General features: G+C 38.6%; 1 protein-coding gene across 11 annotated transcripts in view; it reads left to right on the top strand.

Annotated features, from left to right (window-relative positions):
• Positions 1 to 20,107, top strand: part of PXK (PX domain containing serine/threonine kinase like) — a 35,420-nt gene that overhangs the window by 9,369 nt on the left and 5,944 nt on the right. For 5 of the 11 annotated variants that reach the window (XM_084530996.1, XM_084531004.1, XM_084531000.1 and 2 more), the window contains exons 2-17: positions 415 to 465; positions 1,144 to 1,191; positions 5,505 to 5,691; positions 7,642 to 7,719; positions 7,877 to 7,950; positions 8,851 to 8,925; positions 10,112 to 10,216; positions 10,365 to 10,466; positions 11,154 to 11,315; positions 12,489 to 12,606; positions 13,047 to 13,125; positions 15,278 to 15,326; positions 15,921 to 15,998; positions 16,417 to 16,503; positions 17,043 to 17,112; positions 18,084 to 18,146. In XM_084530996.1, the coding sequence (XP_084387122.1) occupies positions 415 to 465; positions 1,144 to 1,191; positions 5,505 to 5,691; positions 7,642 to 7,719; positions 7,877 to 7,950; positions 8,851 to 8,925; positions 10,112 to 10,216; positions 10,365 to 10,466; positions 11,154 to 11,315; positions 12,489 to 12,606; positions 13,047 to 13,125; positions 15,278 to 15,326; positions 15,921 to 15,998; positions 16,417 to 16,503; positions 17,043 to 17,112; positions 18,084 to 18,146 (1,426 nt within the window). Of the gene's footprint in view, positions 1 to 414; positions 466 to 1,143; positions 1,192 to 5,504; positions 5,692 to 7,641; positions 7,720 to 7,876; positions 7,951 to 8,850; positions 8,926 to 10,111; positions 10,217 to 10,364; positions 10,467 to 11,153; positions 11,316 to 12,488; positions 12,607 to 13,046; positions 13,126 to 15,277; positions 15,327 to 15,920; positions 15,999 to 16,416; positions 16,504 to 17,042; positions 17,113 to 17,730; positions 18,019 to 18,083; positions 18,147 to 20,107 lie in introns of those variants that run through there. The other 6 variants (XM_084531006.1, XM_084530999.1, XM_084531003.1 and 3 more) reach the window with 3 other exon arrangements.

Here is a 20,107-nt window from a genome sequence, read left to right as displayed (position 1 = left end):
CAGAGGTTGGGCAGCTCTGGGTGTGTATTGGCGTTTTGCTCTGTTACGATGGAGGCAGTAATTCCTGGGGAGCACTGGTTAGATATTGGAGGTGGGGACAGGTTAATTCAGCTGTTCTCAGTAGAGATGATGTTTGCTGAGTATGCTCTTACCTTTTCCTTGACTGAGAGTGCTTCATTCTGCAAGCTCTTGAACCTCTTTTCATCTTTAACTCTGCAGAGCAGCGGGTGAGCTGCTGGTGATGGTCTGAATGAGCCTAGCTTGGACCTTCACCTTGAAGCTTGAAGTCTTGACCTGAATTTTCTGCTTCTGAATGTTTCCTAATCGGGTAGTAGTGGTCACGTTTGGAGAAGTGCCTAATAACTTTATTCAGCTCACTAGTTCTCATTCCTAATAACTTTTTCTTTTTACTAGGAATACATAATCCGTGTTCAGAGAGGAATTTCAGCAGAAAACAGTTGGCAGGTAATTTTGTAAACTCTGGTACTGGAACCAAGATGCCTTTTTAGGAAGAACTTGAAAATTCTCTCTTCTTAGCTTCTTAAATTTGAGCTGGAGAGGGGAATGTTGGTGTAAATTGAGAACATAAAGTGCTTGAATACTTTGGTCAAAAACTGAGAAAAACACTGTTACTGCCAGCTACAGAAGGCAAGTTGTCTGCTGCTATTGTGAATTTTCCAGGAAAACAGAAAAAATGCCTGTCATGTTATTACCATATGTTGGTATGGCTGTCATTTTTAAATTTCAAATGCCAGTTTGCCTTCTCTAGTGCTAAAATCACAGCCTTGCTAATCCGCAGCCAGTAAAACCTAGAAGTAGTGATGAAGGTGATCGTGAAAAATTGCTGCTTTTAATAAGGCAAAAATGCATTGTTTGTAGGCAACTTCGCTCATAAATCTTTTTTTTTTGGAAAGCTGTTTAAGATAATATTCAGGAATGCATTTTTGTTCTGGCTGAGATATCCTTAAAAACTCCTTGTGCTCTGGCAGTATGTCATAAATCCAGTAGTTACGCGTTTGTACAAAAATGGCTAAAAGAAGAGAATTACAAATGGGAATTACTTCTCTCTAATGGGATTTTGAACAGTAAAATGATAATGAGAAAAGTAATATGCTTCCTCAACTTTTTCTTTATATTTTGCAGATTGTGAGGCGATACAGTGACTTCGACTTGCTTAATAATAGCTTGCAGGTAACTTTTACCCTTGATATATAAATATAAAATGTCAGAAGTATATATTTAAAATATCTTGAGATATTTTTGTGTATTGTAGTGAAGAAAAAATACAAATTCACATTGCTATAAAGGGAAACTGTGATTTCAAATGTAACTTGAATGTATACTTTTTCACTCTTAGGCTTTTTTCTTGTAAAATTATAATTTTAGCATCAAGAGGACCAATTTATATATAAATGGTGGAGATTGGCAGATACTGAATCTTTCCCTTCAGTACTGTGACTTTTCCGGTTTTGTGTGTTATTATTTGTTCCTCCTTTGATTTGAGGAAAGCCAAGGCACATACCAACCTTATAAATTCAGCATTGAAGTGCTATGTGTCTCATTATTTATATTCGTCTAAAAGCACTTCCAGATGCTGCTTATCATGTGATGGATTTCTGTATCACTGAAAAGTGTTCCTGACTTAAACACAGGACTTACTGTGTTTTCTTTTGCTTTTTAGGACAATTATTTCTTTTTAGTTTGTGTGGGAAAAAGCAGGGTATAGGAGCGTGTTTGGGAGAAGGGGGGAAGCAGCAGTGACTCCTGGAGTGAAACTTGTTACTTGAGATTTCCATGGTACTAGGCAAGCAAGACAAAAAGCAAGCACTGCTGTGACTTGAGGGTGTATTTTTATGACTAATTCCCCCCATTAAATGTGTGAATTTGGGAACTTAATATAGCTTCCGCTCCCCTCCTCCCCCCCAATCAAACCAGCTATTTGCTTGATGAGCCTCGGTGAGCAAAAACATGTCAGGATGTTGAATCGTGCACGCCGATAGGGCAGGAATAATTTGAAGCAGATTAGCAGGTAGATGGGGGAGCAAATTAGTCATAATTCAATAGAGGCAGTGTGGTTGGGTTGTGTAATTATTTTGTTGAATATGCAGTAGCACACAGTAACTTTTGTCATGACCCAGAAACCTCTCGTGTGATGTGCTGAATAAATGCAATACAAAGGTATCTCCTGCTCCAGCAAAATCCAAGATTGAAGATTAGATAGGCACCTGTGGGAACACAAGGAAATGAAATGGTGCTGGTCGACATAGTGCACAGGAGTCATTGTAGTCTCAACCATTGTCAAGTTTTGATAGAGATCACAAAGAAACAATTTTGATGAGGCTTTAAAAAGAAGGTAGTTCATTTTACTTTATTTTTTAAGCTACTGTAAGTCCCTCTTAACCATGGGGAACGTGTTAAAGCATGAGAAAGCTTTGTTGTCTTCTCATTTAACTTTCAAATGAGGCGGCTTTAGTGGAAAAGGCAACAGACCTTTTTAGACCTTAAATTTAGAGATGACAGGTTAGGCCGGGGTGGGTGATTAGAAAGGATCAAACAGAATCGTCGAGATGTAACCCTCTAACTTGGATAGGAGGATATGTAGAGGGAAGCTAAATTAACAGGACATGTTCGTTAACATTTGGCCTTCATCAGTGCAAACTCCTGCTTACTCCCTGAATCTCAAGCTCCTAGATTATTCTGCTTTCAACCGTCTGGAAGGGCAAAGATGTATCTGTGTTTGGAGATAGGCTCTTCTCCATACCTCTTGTAGGGAGCCGCCCTCAGATGTGTAATTCTTCAGCCCAGCAGAGGTGAGTTTTAAGCCACTATCAAGGTTGCACAGCTCTGCTTTTGACAAGCACCATTCTCCAGCCTTGTTTTGTATGCCAGGGCTCGAGAGACACAAGACAGTAGCTGATGAGAAACATGCTAAAATTACTGTCTTCCCCCAACTGTTTTGTTCTTAAGCTTTTTTTTTTTTTATAAATTGCTCTTTGTGATGCTGGAGCTGTGGTTTTCTGATCCATTAAGACATACAGCACTCCTCAGTTCTTCCCATCCAGAACTCTTTAAGCAACAATATTTCATCACAATGTTCAGGTCCTGTGAGCTGTTTTTAAACATTTTAAGCTTTCACTTGTGTATGTAGAAATTAATAAAACATAAACACTCAAAAAAAATCCTACAACCAAACAAACCACCACCAAAAAAAGGGGCAATAGAAAATACAAAAAAATATATATATCCTTTTCCTTCAAAACTAAAATGTCACTGGAAAAAAAATGCTGCTGGGGTCCCTTTGCATGCAAAGCTCGAAGTTCTTTCAGTTCTTGTGGCATGCTCAATCTCTGTAGGTTTGGGTGCTTCAGTTTGAACACAAAGCTGCAGCTGAGTTGAAATGCAGTTTTTTTACTGTTAATCTGAAGCTACCTGTGCAATAATAGTAAGGACTGAGAATTTAAGAATGTCCTAGGCTAAGGGATGCAGCTCTACCAGACAGCTTGGTAATAAGGAGAGGTGTTTGTCTGCGACCTTGATGTGCATTAGAAAGCTTCAAGCCAGGTTCCCCGAGCCCCAGCCACATACCAGATTGAAAAGCCCCTTGCAGGCCATCCTGCATATCTTCCTCTTTGCTTCTTTGACAGAGATGTGTGGAGATTATTGCCTGCTCTTCTGCTCTTTTAAATGAGCTGCTGGTAGTTATTTGCAGCAAGATATCTGGCTTCTGTGAAGCCTTTTATTGCAGCTCTTGAGCAGACATTCCTGTGCAGGCTGCGGTTCGAAGATAAGGAAGTTGGTTCCCAGGTTCTTCTGAGGCAAAGCCCATCCTTGGGTCTGAGTTGGGGCCACTGGGATGTATGCCTGTGTTGGGCAGGTCGGGACCTCAGTGAGGTGGTGTTTGGGGTAGGCAATGTTCTCACTGTGCCATGGGTTTTGGCAGACAGCTACAAAAACCTGGGGGCGAAGGCCACTTTCTGATGGAAAATAGAAAATGTGTGGTTGACTGAAATGAAACAAAAGAAGAAGTAGTGGTTTGAAAGCGTCTGAACTAGAGTCCTTTTTGCTCTGATGGTAGCCAGCTGTCAGGTCAAGAAGGTAAAGGTGACAGTGGTTTGACATGCTTTTCAAGTGAGTCATGTCAGAAATGCATTTTGTTTTTATTTAGAAACTTTTGTTGGGGTAAGAGTGGTATGCCAAAAGTTCTGATTTGGTGAATTGCAGGTTGTAAGTAGTGCTATTTTGTTTGGGGATTTTTATTGTTTTTCCTTTTGGTGTAAAAGAGCATTAATAAAAGCTCAGTGGATAGAATGATTTTTATTAACATCTTCTGTAATTCAGATGTAGCCACAGCTCTTTTTCAGCCTATGATATGTAGCCAGAGCCAGAAGGTTTGGCAGGGGGAAATAATTCCTGTGTTCAAGGAGAAGAAAAGGAGAGGGATTGCTACCTCAGCCACAGTTTGTTGAACTAATCCTTCCATTTTTCCACAAGTTAAAACGAGGATTGTTCAAACCCTCAGAAGTCCCTGTCTTCTCCTTGGTGACCTGTTTGGCTTAGAAGTGAGGTTATTGCATTTAATGGAATTGATTCCTGTGAGACGCCTTTCTTAAAGATAACACCTGTGGAGATGCAGCATAGCTGAGGCAGGTGCTTTGATCTGCAGGACAGCGATGTGTTAATAACATGAAAAAATTATTCTGGCGATTCATATGATGTAATTGAATATAAACAGTATGCAGCCTAGTTTTGTTTCCTGAAGATGATCTCTTTGATCTGACTTACATAAAGCTTTGGGTTTCTGCATAATTTTTCATTTTCCTATTTTAAAGCATTTCCCAGATTTTATCTGAAGCTTTGGGTCACACGTCAACATTAAACAAATACTGTATATCTGCCAGTAGATTGCAGCTATTTCTAGGCTGAAAGATACATAGCAGTTCAAAAAATGTATAGCAACAAATTCAGAAAAGAAAGTGGAAAAGTTGCACCATATCTGAAGTTACAAATTTAAAATACTGACAATAAGGGCTGTAAATTACCCATAAAAGCAGTAGAGGAAAGAGGAAAGTTATTGATCTGCATCTCTTTAATAAAGCATAAATCTAGCAGGAGAAAATGGTAAGATGTTTTTGTTTTGTGTGCTGCTTCTGTATGTGTGCAAAGGTATGTCGTACAAAGGATTTGGCTGAGAACTGGAGCTATTTAGTGTCTGAAAGCTTTGTGTAGTGATCTTAAATGCATGACTCACCAGCAAAAATCTATCAGCTTGCATCTTCAGTGTCATTCCGTTTATGGATCTCTTCACACTGAGATGCAAGCTATTGTCTGACTACCTCTCTCTGATAATAGTACCTTAAAAACCATAAAAGCTTGTATATACACGGTATAGATATAATTATATAGTAGTTAGCTCACTGCTCAGTCTCTTTTATTTTCTGGATTGTTAGTCTACATCCCCGAGGCATTTTGAGAGCACTGTTAGTAATTTTCCTTCTCTTTTTAAGATCTCAACTCTAAGTCTACCTCTTCCTCCAAAAAAGTTGATTGGAAATATGGAACGTGAATTCATTGCTGAAAGACAGAAAGGACTCCAGGCCTATCTCGATGTAATTACTTCCCATCACATACTGTCTAACTGTGAACTCGTAAAAAAATTTTTGGACCCAAACAGCTATTCTGTAAACTACACTGGTAAGTGAGGAATTGTAAAACTGCATTACGGCTTCTCTTTAGCATGTGTGCATGTCTTCCATTAATGCTGGCAAGGATTTACACTAAAGCATGTTACAGGGGAAGTAAAACTATTATGTGTAGCTACACAAGCTATCAAAACTCTCGTGTATAACCACATGCACGGTATGATAATGTTTCTCCAGGTCTGTACATGAATGATGCTGTGATTGTCAAATCTAAATGTTTGAATCATTCTACAGAGGAGTGTTGAGGGCCAGGATCTAAATAAGATGAACTTGGAGAGGGTGCTAAAGAAACCAAAATCTATTTTTTTCCCCAACTGGTGATAAATGGGAGAGCTGGGGGTTACAAGTTATTTGTTTACCAGGGTGTGAGGTGGAGCTAAGCTTGTCAGTTCTGTAGTCTGCTAAAACAGCTGATCTTGTGGACAGTGAAGCTTAAGTTTATCATGTTTCTTTAGATTTTTTCAAATCGAGGGAAATAAATGTGATCATCTTGTCTAGCTCCCACTATCACTTTGGGTTGTGGCACTTCCTAGAACACATTGTTTGAGATAGGTTCAATGTTTTTTCCATGACTTGATTAAGCCATGTTCCCCCCATTGGTAAAGGGACGCATCCCTTAAAACAGTATCCCAGTGATCGGTTCTCTTCATTATTAAATGTTTCTTCTTTGAATTTGTCTGGCTTCATCCACTGGAAATGGTTAGAATTTGTGTGATAGACTGAAAAACTTCCCCTTCGTGATAAAACCCACACCACAGACTCTTTGCAAAATGCAAAGCTTGTTTTCATAAAAGCACAGCCAGCCTACTCAAGCAGGAACTTACTGCTTCCTTTTCACTTGTCTTTTTGCTCTCCCTTTATGTAACATTTTTCTGTCTTCAGCTTCAAAGTGCAAAGAACATTTCCCGGATGTTTATGCTAAGCTGTGGAGGAGATGTAGATTACTAGTAACTCTTTAAGGATGCAGTTTGTCTGGCTAATGCTGAGCAAACAGTTTAAATCCTTTAGGAGATACTGTGATTTCTGTGTTAATTCTGAATGCTTTCATCAAAATTATTTTTGTGCAAGTTGCAGAGAAGTAAGTAGCAATCAAATCGTTGCCTATGGTCTTTGGAGACACCATCAATTTGTCTGTTTTTAATCTTGGAGCAGTGAGCTGATATTTATTGCATTGTTACCTCTCTTTTTCATAGCATATTTTTAGAGAGAGGACAGGCTGCAGAGAGATATGGTGCATCCTTACCTTTTTGCTGTGTTTCTAAACCAAGATAAGCCATGTGAGAGAAAACTCCTTGCTGGCATGGTTCCCTTTCTGCCCCTGCTGTCACCACTTCCCACTGAGATTTCCCCTTAAATCGCTTCATGAATACACCAGTTGTATTCCCAGCTGTGGGAGAATTCAGTAACCAGAAGGGTGTAGTTTTTTTTGTTTTGTTTTTTGTTTTCCGTCTCAGAAATGCATGTTGGATCATGACAGCTAGAAAAATACCTTTGCCTGCACTGAAAAGGGCAGAATAACATGTAGCAAAACAAAGAGCTGATGCATTTACATGTTAAAAATGACGGTGTAAATGCACATTAAGAGATTTACAAGTTAGCACTTCTACAAGCATGGCAAAAACATTTTTTAATGTAATGTAGGGTATTCCAGCTGTGGAAAGTCTTGCATTTAGGCTTGGAAATGTAGATCTAGTAGAAATAGAAGGCAAACCCACTAAGCTGTGTTTTCTGAAGGCAGCGCTTTCTCTGTTTTCTCAGTGGATTTGACTTCTCAGGTTAAAAATGCAAATGCCCTGTAAATGTGTTTTTATCTGATTTCCTTTTAAAGTGATTTTGCTGACTGAGTCTTAATTCTTGCAGGCTTCCTTCTGGCATTGAACTTTACTTAATATGTGCAAAAAATCACATTAAATAGTCTCTCAAAAACATTTATTTTTTCCAGAAATTGCCTTACAGCATGTTTCAATGTTCTTCCGATCAGAGCCAAAGTGGGAAGTGGTGGAGCCACTAAAAGATATAGGTAAGAAGAACATGTATGCTTGAAAACTTGTCTTATTTTTTCCAGTGGGTTGTCCTAAGATAACAGTACCATCTTTGCTTACAAACCTTGTGCTGCCTGTAAGCAATGTCATTTACTAATGTTTTAATTAAACCTGCTGATGACTCTTTTCTTGTAGGTTGGCGAATACGTAAGAAATATTTCTTAATGAAGATAAAGAATCAACCAAAGGAACGGCTAATGTTAAGCTGGGTATATATACTTTTATAGTATTCCCAAGTCTTTAATAATTATCTTTCCTTGTTTTGTTTGTATCAATTACCTGGTGTTAGTGACAGATTCAAGAGCTCAGGCTTTGAAAGCACCTTGAGAGCCCTTAGTTGGTTGTGTGGTGTGGAAAATTCTGCTTCTTTCCTCTGGTGGCAAGTCCAATTTGAAAATTTCTGTGCCAGGTTCCCACTCCTGCACCCCCATTTACTGTTTTTTAGTTGAAATGGTGTAAGTAGCTGGTGATCATAGTGTCACATAGCTCACCAAAAGTAACAAGGAGATTCTTTTTCAATATTGGGTTATTTTTACTAGGTTGTTTAGTGGTTCTGACAAGCTAGTAGGTGAGAAAGGCACAAATTGCTCCTTTGCCACAGGCATTTTTGGATGCCAAATAGTTTGTTGTTCCTAAACACTTAGTTATGCTCCTGTGTTGAAACCTGTTGCCCTCTTAATTGTATCAGCACAGCTGTTACTGAGACTTTACTGGAGGGTGGGTGTTGCTAAAACCTGCAGAAGAAGGGGAGAGCTGGTTTTGGTGGAGGAAAAGAATGGTGAGAGTTATGCTTTACTAGTTCACCGTTTACACAGTGCTTCAGTTTGGGTTTGGCAGAGTTCATACAGTGGTAGTAATAGAGGTCAGATACGGAGGAGGAAGCAGGCAATAATGCTTGCTTACTGTAAGGTCAGATGCTTTGTATTGTGAAAGCATGACCTTACTCATTCAGCCTTTTAAAGTTTGCTTCTTTATGTGTAATTTGCTGTCCAAAATTTACCTTTGAGCAGCTGTCTTAATTTGTGAGAGCAGAATGTAGATAATTATTTTTTTTTTTTACGGAATGCAACATATATTGTGATGCCTTTTCTTTTCCTATTTATTTCTAGGCTGATCTAGGCCCTGATAAATACTTGTCTGACAAAGACTTACAGTATGCTGTGAAACTTCTTTCTTCCTGCTCTGTGAGTATTCCTTGAAGACTTTTAAATTGTGCCAGCGCACAAAAAAAGTGCTTGCAAAAGCTGATCTTGCAGAAGTACATCTAGCTTATTAGAAATAGTTTGTAATTTTCCTTTCATTTAAAGATGTGTGAACCTTTTAATTAAATTCCCCACGCAATATATGCTAACATGTTCTCAGTGCAAACAATAAACCTGCAGGATTTTTACAGAAGTTTCAGAGTTGTAGCTAATTGTATTTTTCTCTTCTGGTACAGTTCTGTGAGATCATGAGCTTTTATTTCATCTTCTCAATACTTTTAGGCTGTTAGGGTAGTGCTGCCTAGGTGTCATTGCTATCCAGTGTACTGGGGATATTCTTGGGCAGCAGTGCACAAGGCAGTGGAATGAGTCATTATTTCTTTGGTTCTTTGAACTTGGGACAGCAATGTCTTACTAGAGGCGTGATGAAGGCTGTACAGTGTAAGCTCCTGTGCGATGCCAAATTATAAAACTGACACCTTATAAATCCAGTAGACGTCTGTCCGAATAAAGGGACTGGCTGAAAAGGATGGTATTTCAAATGGGTCCATGTAGTCCTGAAACTTGGAAGTGCACATACCAAAATAGGCTGAAAATTAGCCTTTTAACCGCCAAACCAGACCAAACCCAGTATAAAATAAGATCTGAACAAGGGGTCTCTTCCTAACTAGCAATTTCAGTTGATGTATGTGTTGCACATGTAATTTATTTCAACATGTGCTGTCTCATTTGGTTTCATAACGTTCCAGGAAGTTGTTACACAGATTTCTAAATATGTAGGGCTGTTATGACAATTATTAATGCTGTCTTTCCTTGTGTGCCATAGTTGTATAAAACCATGAATGAATTTTTTAGCTTAGCTAATGTATTAAGTGTTAATTGGGGTGGATTCTTCATTTGTCTAAACTCCCAGTCTTTTAATTTTTAAAACAAAGAGGACAGTGGATTTTTCTGGATTTATTGTGGATATTGAGCAATGTCCTTGTGAAGTTTTCTTTGCATTTGCTTCAGGGTAAGAGTGAATAACTTGAGCAAATGTCACTGACAGAATCCAATTTATTACTTCAAACATACAATTCAGACCGATCTTGTGTTTCTTGTGAATCAAGCAAAAATTAATTACAAAATCTGTCATCTGAAACTTACCTAGAGTTTCTTCTTTTGGTAGCATCCCTATATTTACAAAATCACTTTTGCCACTGCCAATGAATCTTCAGCACTGGTTATTAGACCATTCAGTGAAAAAGGGACACTAAAGGACCTTATTTATAAGGTAATGTCTTCTCTCCCTCTTCCCCCAGTTCAAATGGTTGGAATGACCACAGTCTTTTCTAAAACTGTTTACAATGTATTGCTAAGCAAACTAAGACAATTCCTGGCTTTTCTGGGCATGCTACTTGATATGTATACTTCTTTTAAAGGCAAAACCAAAAGACCCATTCCTGAAGAAGTATTGCAATCCTAAAAAAATTCAAGGTCTTGAACTTCAGCAAATAAAAACATATGGAAGACAAATATTAGAGGTAATTTTTTTTTGCTTTCTTTACCAGCCTTTATGTGTCGGTGGGTGTTTGATTGTTTTGATTTTTTTGTTTGTTTGTTTTTTTGAGACCAACTAAGTAGAAAAATAGACAAACTTCTGTGTATGCAAGCTTTTTTCTTGGCAGCAGTCTTCAAAGCTAAATTTAAATTGAGATTAACTGCTGGTACTTGAATTTAGATATGTATGTGTGAGGCCACTTCTGACAAAAAATAAACAAAAAAAGAATAATAAAAAGGCAGCTGTTACATGTGGAGCTGAGGTGGGAGAGAGTTGGTAGTGTAGTTTATGTACCATGGGGAGAAAAGGGAAAGAAGTAATTCATATCTTACGGAATATGGACCACAAAATCGTTGTCACTAATTTTTTTTTTTTAATTTTAAAACTTTAACATTCTGTAGAATTGTGACTTTGTTTCCACATCTCTCTGGAAGGTGTCCATAAGCCAGCTTTGAGTATTAGCATCAAATGTTTGTTTTGTGAGAAATGTTACCAGTGAAATGGGAATGAATAATCAGCCAAAGGTGATGCAGATAGAAGATCAAGTTGAGCAGGCATTCTAAATTAGAGGCCTCGTTTATTATTTGTCTGCTTTAGTACTGGAGCATTTGAGATCTTGAGATTATCAGACAGTCTTGTGACAGTGCTTCTGTCTTGGATTTTTTTTCAGGTATTAAAATTCTTACATGAGAAAGGTTTTCCTTATGGCCATCTTCACGCTGCCAATGTAATGTTGGATGGGGACACGTGCAAGTTACTGGATCTAGAAAATTCCTTGTTGGGACTTCCATCATTTTATCGATCATACTTTTCACAGTTTCGGAAAATTAATGTAAGTTTCAGAAAATCAATGTAGCTGACTCTTACACATCCCTTGATCCTCAACTAGTGTTTGTGGAGAACTGACTTGAATGAAAAATGTCTCCCTCAACCCTCCCCTACCACCTTTTATCCTTTTTTTTTTTTTTTTTTTTTTTTTGGCTTTCAATGTGGCTGCACAGAAGCTTTGCTGCAGCACACTATAGACACTGTAGTGAGCAGAAGGGGAGTGCAAGTTAGCGTTTTCTTGACAGCCACACTGGCACAAATTTAGGTAAACTGCAGCCTTGTTTTTAAGACCGCTTTTCATACTTGTACACATAAAGCTGTTAAAGATATTTTTTAAAATTTATTTGAAGGGTGTCTATTAACTGCAGGCTTATACAGGAAAATACTATCTTCCTACAAAATATTAAACCTAATTTGCCCTGTTGTAGTGATACAGTCTTTTAGCTAGTGCCTTGCCTTGCAATGCTTATTGTAATAAATTACGTACAGCATCATGAGACAGCTGCTTGCTGACCTTGCTAAACAAGTTTTACTGTGTTTAGCACAAGAAATGATCAAAAGTTCATGGTTAGTCCAAATCTTTTAGTGCCATGAAAGCACTAAGCCTCCTTCAGTAAGAGAATCCACTTCTCTATAAAACATGATTCAAAAATCTCAGAACTATGCTGCACATATGTACAGCTTATACAAGCCCAAGGAGGGGTGAAGGAGGCTCTCCTAGCTTTTATTGGTATGTATTTCTACAGGGAGGTAGATACAAAGACAGCAAAGTGGCAGCTGGTTGTATTGTCACGACTCTTACTCTTTCCTGTTTGATGTAGCTAGGAAAATGTGTTCAGCTGTGATTTGTATCAACATACGGTTCTCTAATCTGCTGTGTATGAAATGAAATTGTTTCTTACGCATTTTTATGGAACATGACAATAATGTGCTCTGGTTTGCATTATCATTTGCTGAAAGAAAGAAGTAATTTCTTTTGCTTGAGATGGTAAGATTTCATTTGAGGTAAAAGTTGTGCAGGGTTAGGCAGTGGTTGGGAACTTAATGATTCCTCTTTTCATGCAAGGCCACCTTTTTTCTCAAATGTGTTACCGAATGTTTTAAAACCAGTTGTGGATAAACCAATTAGTTCTGGCAAGTTGTGTTTTTCATTTTTAATTTTTTTTTTCCTCTACAGACTTTAGAAAGCATTGATGTACATTGCTTTGGGCACTTACTGTATGAAATGACATATGGAAGACCCCCAGATACAATTCCAGTAGACAGCTTCCCTCCTGCACCATCCGTGTTTGTTGGTTAGTATACGTTCAAGACAATGTCAGTCTGACTTCCTGCCTACCCTTACCTTTTACTGAAGCTGAAATGTTGTGAAATAGGAGCCTAAGACTTTTGTAGCCTGTAACAGGAAATTATTTAGCAATTTAAAAAAATAGCAAACGTGTTCTTCCTCAAATACATAGCATATAAATGTTTTTTTAAGCTGTTTTTTTATAAGTGATAAAACAGTGTGCAGTGATTAGATGTCTGGATCCCCTGGCCTCATGTCTAACATTCTTGAAAAGTTTGTATGTGTAACAATAATAGTATAATAAAAAACATGTGTCATAAAGCTTCATCACTGCTTAGTTGATGGAATACGTGGGGGAGCATAACACAGAAGTGCCAGGCTTTCATTATAAATTGTTTGCTATTCTGTAGCGCAAAAATGTGTCCGTACTTATTTTTTCTTTGGTAGTGTCTGTGTTGGAATCCATTCTGACCTGTGAAGCTATGAAGAATGGCATGCCAACTGTTTCACGGCTCTTACAGATGCCGTAAGTGTTAATGTACTTGTTCCATGCATAGTAATATTTTTAATTATTAAGGAGGAAGAATCTTTTTGCTCGTTCCTTATTTGGAAGATTTGTTCCTCATTCTGAGGGATGTGTAGTGTATCCCAAGTGAGGGTTTAAAACGGATGGACTTCATAGTCCCATTGCTTGTGAATATGATAGGAGCTCATTTAAAATTTCTGTCTCTCGGGGTGCTGGAGCTGTTATGAGTGCATTTTACTTAGCATGGCGCTATGGTTTCAAATGATTGAGCTATTAAAGCAGTGCAAGCATGATTAAGAACATGTACAGATCATTTAAGGCATTTAGTATAAGGAATGTTTTTGTGTGACCCTTTTAGATCTACTTCAGTGGATTTAGCTATCAGTTTACTTACGACTTAGCAAAATAAATCTCTAGCTCTGCTCGGCAGAAACATTTAGACTGGGTCAAAGCGTTGTGCAGAGGCTGGTTTCTTGCAAGGCTGGGTTAGGGACTCAATGAAGCATAAACAGAAAATATTTCCTTCCAGGCTGTCCTCCTAGTGATGTAGTGAAGTTGTAAAAGTGGATACGGAGTGAGAATAGGATGCAGCAAGTGTCAGTGCATGACTGAGCTGGAGACTGTACCTGTCTGCAGTGCCACCCGTCCTGCAGCTAGGAGACAGCAGTACTGGGGAAGTTGCCTGCAGGCTCTGCGCTGTGACGTGTCATCAGTGTGCTGAGCACAGAATCACAGTTCCTGGTGGGCTCACTTTTTGATAGTATGAGGTGCCAGAATCATGACCTCATAAATGACAGATTGCCCATATCTAAATCTGGGTCTGATCTCACAGTGTACGGATTGCAGGACGTTTAGAGCATGCTCCAAGAGTCATATTTCCTGGTTGGGATGGGTCCCTGCAGTCGTGTCCCAACCTTCTGTTCCTTCTATTCCTCCCTTCCTCTGCTCTTGAAGGTAGAGAGGCAGGAGGTAGAGAGAAGAATGTAAGGAGAAATTCTGGAAGAAAACTGTGATACTACAGGAGTATCCAAGTGTTAGAAGATGGTGAACAATCAATCTGTACCTGGCTCTATCTGCTGTGTAGGATATGTACTACATTTCCTTCACACCCATACTCTTTACAAAAGTGTTTTTCATAATGTGTAATGTGATGAATATAACTTAAATATTTGTTAAGCTATTCCAAATAAACTATGAGTTTACTTTAATTTTACAAGGATATGTAATCAGAAAGGGGCAGAAAACTGCCCTGTAAACAAAGGTGAGCTTTTTTTTTCTTTAGCCTTTTTTTTAATTTGAGTTATTTCTGATTTTTTCATGGACTACTGATCTTACAATCTTGATACTATACTAGAGAAAACAAAATTAAATATAGAACTGTGATAACTTTCCATAGTGAACGTCAACAGAAATCTCTGAAATGCTTATTTGGGAGCCAGGCTTGGTGATCTCTTTCTGGGACAGTTTTCTAGTACGTTCTCCAGAACAAAGTACCTTGAAATGGACTAAGTAGTTTATTTTCAGACTAACATTGCCCTCTAGTGTCTTTGTTTTGGATGGAAAAGTAATAATCATTTATAGTCTTGCTGATGGAGGCAAGTGAAACTCTTAGGATAGTTGCTTTAATTATCTTTGCTGGAGTATGGACAAGAATGCAGATATTTGGAAATGTTTGCTCATTGATCTTTTACATGGTTCTTGTTAATGCTAAAGTAACAGTTGTGCTAAGAGTGCACCTGAAAAGATCAATGATTTCTTAGGTGAAATTTATTAAGGTCCCTGTCAATCTTCTGTTATTAAGGAATCAATGTACTTACAAGGAAAAATCATTTGTTTTGGGAAGTCCTTGTCTGCCTTTGATAATTACAGCCATTCTTTCAGCTTTCAAAATACATCCTAGAGTCTTGCTAATTCTGCTGTCAGTAGTGGCTATGTTCTGAGGGCTCGATGCTGCTAATTATAAGCAGGGCTTGGAAAATAAAAAGCAGTACATCGTCTGTGGGGGGAAAAAAACAGTGAGGTAGGGAAGAGAACAGAGAAGGAAAAGAGGAAAGAGGGAGTTAGGTGAACAGTACCAGTAGTATTCCCTCTGGTTCTGCCTGTCTCTTGGGAATAATGTTCCTTTCTTTTTCTTTTTTGCACCCACTCACAGATTATTCAGTGATGTCCTGCTAACAAGCTCTGAGAAACCACAGTTTAAGGTAAAGTTGAATGTTGATTTGCTGATGTTTGTGGAAGCACCAAGTTGTGGGTAGCTATGCATCAGTTAACAAATAGGGTAGAGGACAGCTGGCTTTACCTGGCTTTATGGTGATTCCCATTGGTATTTGGATTCCTTTGCTGAATCATACTCAAGAAAATTATATCAACTCTTCAAAGAGGGCACAGTGTGACCCATAAGTGATTCAAGTGTAGCTCTTGTATTGGAGCTAATTTGCATGATTAATCATGGTGCCCTACTTAGCAGCCTCGTTTTGCTGAAATTGCTAAGGGCTGTGGAATCTGATTTTGCTAGGTTAGATCACTGGCACGTTGTAGCCAGCTGCAGTGCTGGGACTTTCAGGGAGCTGCTTCTTGCCCCCATCAGGGAACTGCCCTGAAGCAGGCATGTGTTGTGTGTCTTGTGGTGGTCAGCCTTATGGCATTTTGGGGATGTGACTAGGGTACCAAAGTAATTAGCTGTTCCTGGCTTTAGACAGGCAACATGGTCAGATGAATGGTGAGTTTTGAGCTGTGAAGTTGTATTTTCCTTTATCACATTTTGTGCTGTTTTTTTTTTTCCCATTCTGTATTAGGTTCCTACTAAGCTAAAAGAAGCATTGAAAACGTCCAAGGAATGCATAGAAAAAAGATTAACAGAAGAACAGAAATTGGTAACTACTGCATTTCTTTACTGTATTTCCTACAGACATTGTTTCCTCTTAACATGTTTAAATGGGGAAAGTGAGCTTTTACTCAGTGATTTTGAGCAATAAAGGTTTTCATCACCAGATTTGCTTTCCCAAAAAATACAGTATTGAAGAGCTGTAGAACAGCTGATGAATGTATGGCGTGAGACTGTTTCAAGTGGTGCAGCTTCACAGTGACTCCTAAGTTAAAGGATCATTTTAACTGCAGTGTGAGGCTCCATAATCTACCAGCAACAGTAAAGATTAGAGTTAAAAATTTTAAAAGAAACCTAAATATGCAAAGTGACTACAGTGTTTTTTTCTTGCATGCCAAGCATATGCCTTGCCTGACAATATTTGAGATTTTAACATTGTCTTTTTCTATTTTCCCTTAATTTTGAAGATTCACCAGCACAGAAGACTGACAAGAGCGCAGTCTCATCATGGCTCTGAAGAAGAAAAAAAGAAAAGGAAGATCTTAGCAAGAAAGGTAATCAGTCTTTAAATAGATTTCTCACACAGAAAATTACTGAATGTGTAGCATGAACAACCACAGGTGTGCTGCTGTATTCTGTTTCATGCTTCTCTGTACTACTGCCTTATTAGAAGTGATAACTTTTCCTAAATGGTAGCCGACTTGTATATTGGTTTAACCTGTTTAAGGTTACTTAATGAAAACAGGCTTAGTTAATACCTAATACACAGATAACAGCCTGTGCTGCTGCTGCTTGCTGCCCTGTGAAGTTCTTGGAGCAGTTTTTCGTTCTTCTATAGCACACTGTGTTTCTGATCCTTTTTGGTGGGTCAGTTTTATGCATTTCCCTTGCTGTCAGAGGGTACTGAAGTTGTCCTTTTTGCTTGCCTGGAGGTATTTGAGCCACATGTTGGATGCAGGGAGAACAGTATTGGGCATTGATAAACCTTGTGTGATACAGCAGATGGCTGTTACAAATCTCTGTGTCAGCTCAGTCCTCATCAAGGAAAGAGGTTATTCATTTACACCTTCTATTTCTTTTGCTTTGTTTAAAGAAGTCAAAACGCTCTGCCTATGAAAGTGGGGAAGAACACTCAGCAAAATACAGCAACTCAAATAACTCAGGTAACTACAGAGAAAAGAGTTTGCTTCTACACAGCTATGATGATTTTTTTTTGTTGTTGTTACTGTAATTTTCTGTCTAAAAAAGATCCAGGGTCACCATCAGTTTACATGGTAATGTTGGACTACCAAGCCTGATAGCACTGTTTTGAGTATTTAATAATATATAAATTGAGGGCTTAAAAATGCCATCAGTTCGAGATTTTTCAGCTACCTGATATAAAACACTGTGTCCTCTCTTCTGTGCTCCATTCCTAAAAAAAAAAAAAAAAAAAAATAAAAAAATCAGTTTCTTCAATCTGTTTGACATTTGAGTGGCATAATAATACCATGATTTGGGCCATTCAATGATGCAGCCTTCAGAGAGAAACTCCAGGGTGATCTGTATTCTTCAGTAAGGTATTAAGATGAATGAAAAAAACGTCTTTTCAATTGCTGCTTCGGTGTCAATTTCTAAAACAACAAAGCATTTGACAGGTCCTATAGTTAAAAGGAATGGTGTGTACTAATGAAAAGTTTGACAGTTATCTTGCATGCTTAAAATGTGTCCGAAAGCAGCCTACTGTGGAATTGTCAGAATAACTTGTGGAGTACAGCAACTGACTAAAAATCATCTCTTAGAAGGAGAAGTGGGGTGCCATCCATGCACTGGCACAACTCTTAAGGAAAACAGAATTTGGACGCTGAAATCCAACAGCCTAAGCAACAGAAAAGAAGGGTTTCCCATTGAGGAGTACTGTTGAATGTGCTTCTAATGTGTTTGGACCTCCTCTCCTACTATGTGCCATAAAGCCTCTCTGTTCAGACTGGGTCGGAATGACAATATCCGTATGAATGGGAACTTCTCCCAAGTTTTCAGTGGAAGCAGGGTTGAATCATCAGTCAATAAAGTTGGCCTGTTTTCAACAATCTGTCTTGTCTGACTGTTGAATTTTGTATCACAGCTTTAGTTACTAGACTGTTGTTTTATTTAGCAGGCTCTGGGGCGAGTTCCCCATTAACATCTCCATCATCCCCCACGCCACCCTCTACAGCAGGTAAGTTCAAGAGTCATTACAGTGTCTGTCTTTTTGTGTGTTTTTTTTTTTTTGTTTTTTTTTTTTAAAACCTCCCTAACTGTATTATTTCCAAAGATGATTAAGGGATGATGGTCTTCAAGGATGGAACACAAGAGATGGCATTTATCTTGTATCAGCCTGAGCGTGGGCATTTGCTCGCTTTTGAGGGCCATAGAGAACTTAATACAGTTTCTTTTTGTTTAATAACCTTTTCTTGTGGTATACCTGATTTACCCATAGAGCATAAGTGTTTGTTTCAAAGTCTCTATTAGTCCAGTCCTATGAGTATTGCTACCTTCCAGACATTTTCTGGCTTTCATGTTGCAATATCCATTTGTTCTGATGTTAATGGCCAGGGGACTCTGAAATACTGTTTGTTGATCCCTTGTTTTTGTGTATTGTCTGTTTACACCTGTATTGCTGTGTTGTAATTTCAGAGGTTTTGTGTCTGACAAATTAAGTGGCTTAGGCTGCATAAATCTCTTCTCTGCTAGCCCACTGGTAACACCAGTAGAGCATCTTATGCAGAGAAACAAATCAGAAACAGATTTGGGTCAAAAATAAACACTTCATTTTTAGCCAGTTCCCTCTTCCAGTTTGCTAGGTAGCTATGCAGACAGTTTTGCTAATGTTTAGGACAGGTGGTGGGATGTGGTGCAGAATCTGCTTGAGTGGGCATCGCCAGAAATAGAAATACTTGTGAAAGTTTGAGTGCAAATCTGAATATTGAGCTACAGTGGACAGGCTTCAGTCAGAAAGGCTAGAAAAGCAGCACTGGCAAACATTAACAGCAAAAGATGTTAATGGAGAATATATCTGGAAGGGAAGCTGTCTGTAATGTCTGTTATGACAACTCGTGCCATACAATTCCTACTCACAGGAGCTTTCTGTAGAGTACAACTTGTTAACCAAAGTGAGGAAATCAAATTTGTTTGCTGTGGGTGGTCTTTCAAAGGATGCTACAGCTTGTGAGTTTCAAATTATTTGTGCTGAAATTCAAATTAGTCACTTCTCCTTCAAGTTGAGAGCACGTTGAAGTGTATGTTTTCTGAACTAACTTCTTCCAGTTACTCTAAACAAGTTAATTACAGTTGTTGTGTTGCACAATAACAGCGCTGTTCTCTGGATGCATTGACTCCTAGCTGGAGGGTTTATTTCATGTTCTGTATGCTTTAAATAGGAAGTAGCCGAAAACGCAGAAGAAAATCCCATGCCTTCAGAAGGGGATTTAGAAAACATTATTTTTCTTTCTGAAATCAGACTGCCTTTTACTTGCATTTTGGCTTTAATGTGTGTTGGAACTTGACTGCAAGCTCTTTCAAGTTTTGAGCATATGGTGCAGGTTTGTGTGTAGACATGGCTCAGATGGCTAAAAATGTCTCATGTTTTGGCCCAAAAACTTGGCTTTGATGTTCCCACCCCGTCACAGTGTTGGTCATCCTGCTGGCAGTGTGCATGTGGAGACTTCTAGTGATCTGCCCCATGTCTGACATGGTGCACAGTGCCTGACCTGCATTCAAATCTGGGAGTGCTTTGGTGGGCTGATGGTGTTGATGCATTTGAGTTGGCATGAAGGCAAGTGTCACCATCTCAGGAATGCTTTCGTAAGTAGAATTTATAGAAGAAACTTCAGATACTAGCTCCAAGAGAAGGGTAGTGTGTTTGATTTTTCACCAGCAACGTTGTCCTTGTAGCTATTCTGTGCAACTGTGCTATTCATGACCTGTTGCAAAACTCACTGGCCCCATGGTAGGACTTTTTTTTTTTTTTTTTTTTTTGTGACAGTTGATGCATCTGTAGCTTCTCTCTCTTTTTTCCTGTTCCCTTTGGTTTACTAAGGATATTTACCTTTAAACCAAAATTGCTTGTGGATGTCAGTGTGGTGAGATGACCCTCAAAAGGGGGAGGCTTTCGGTCTGTGTTTCTGGTTTGTTTGTGGT

The sequence above is a fragment of the Aythya ferina genome, assembly GCF_964211825.1.
Source record: "Aythya ferina genome assembly, chromosome: 10".
Lineage (NCBI taxonomy): Eukaryota > Metazoa > Chordata > Aves > Anseriformes > Anatidae > Aythya > Aythya ferina.
The sequence above is the reverse complement of the archived record's forward strand: the minus strand, read 5'-3'. Positions and strand labels throughout refer to the sequence as shown.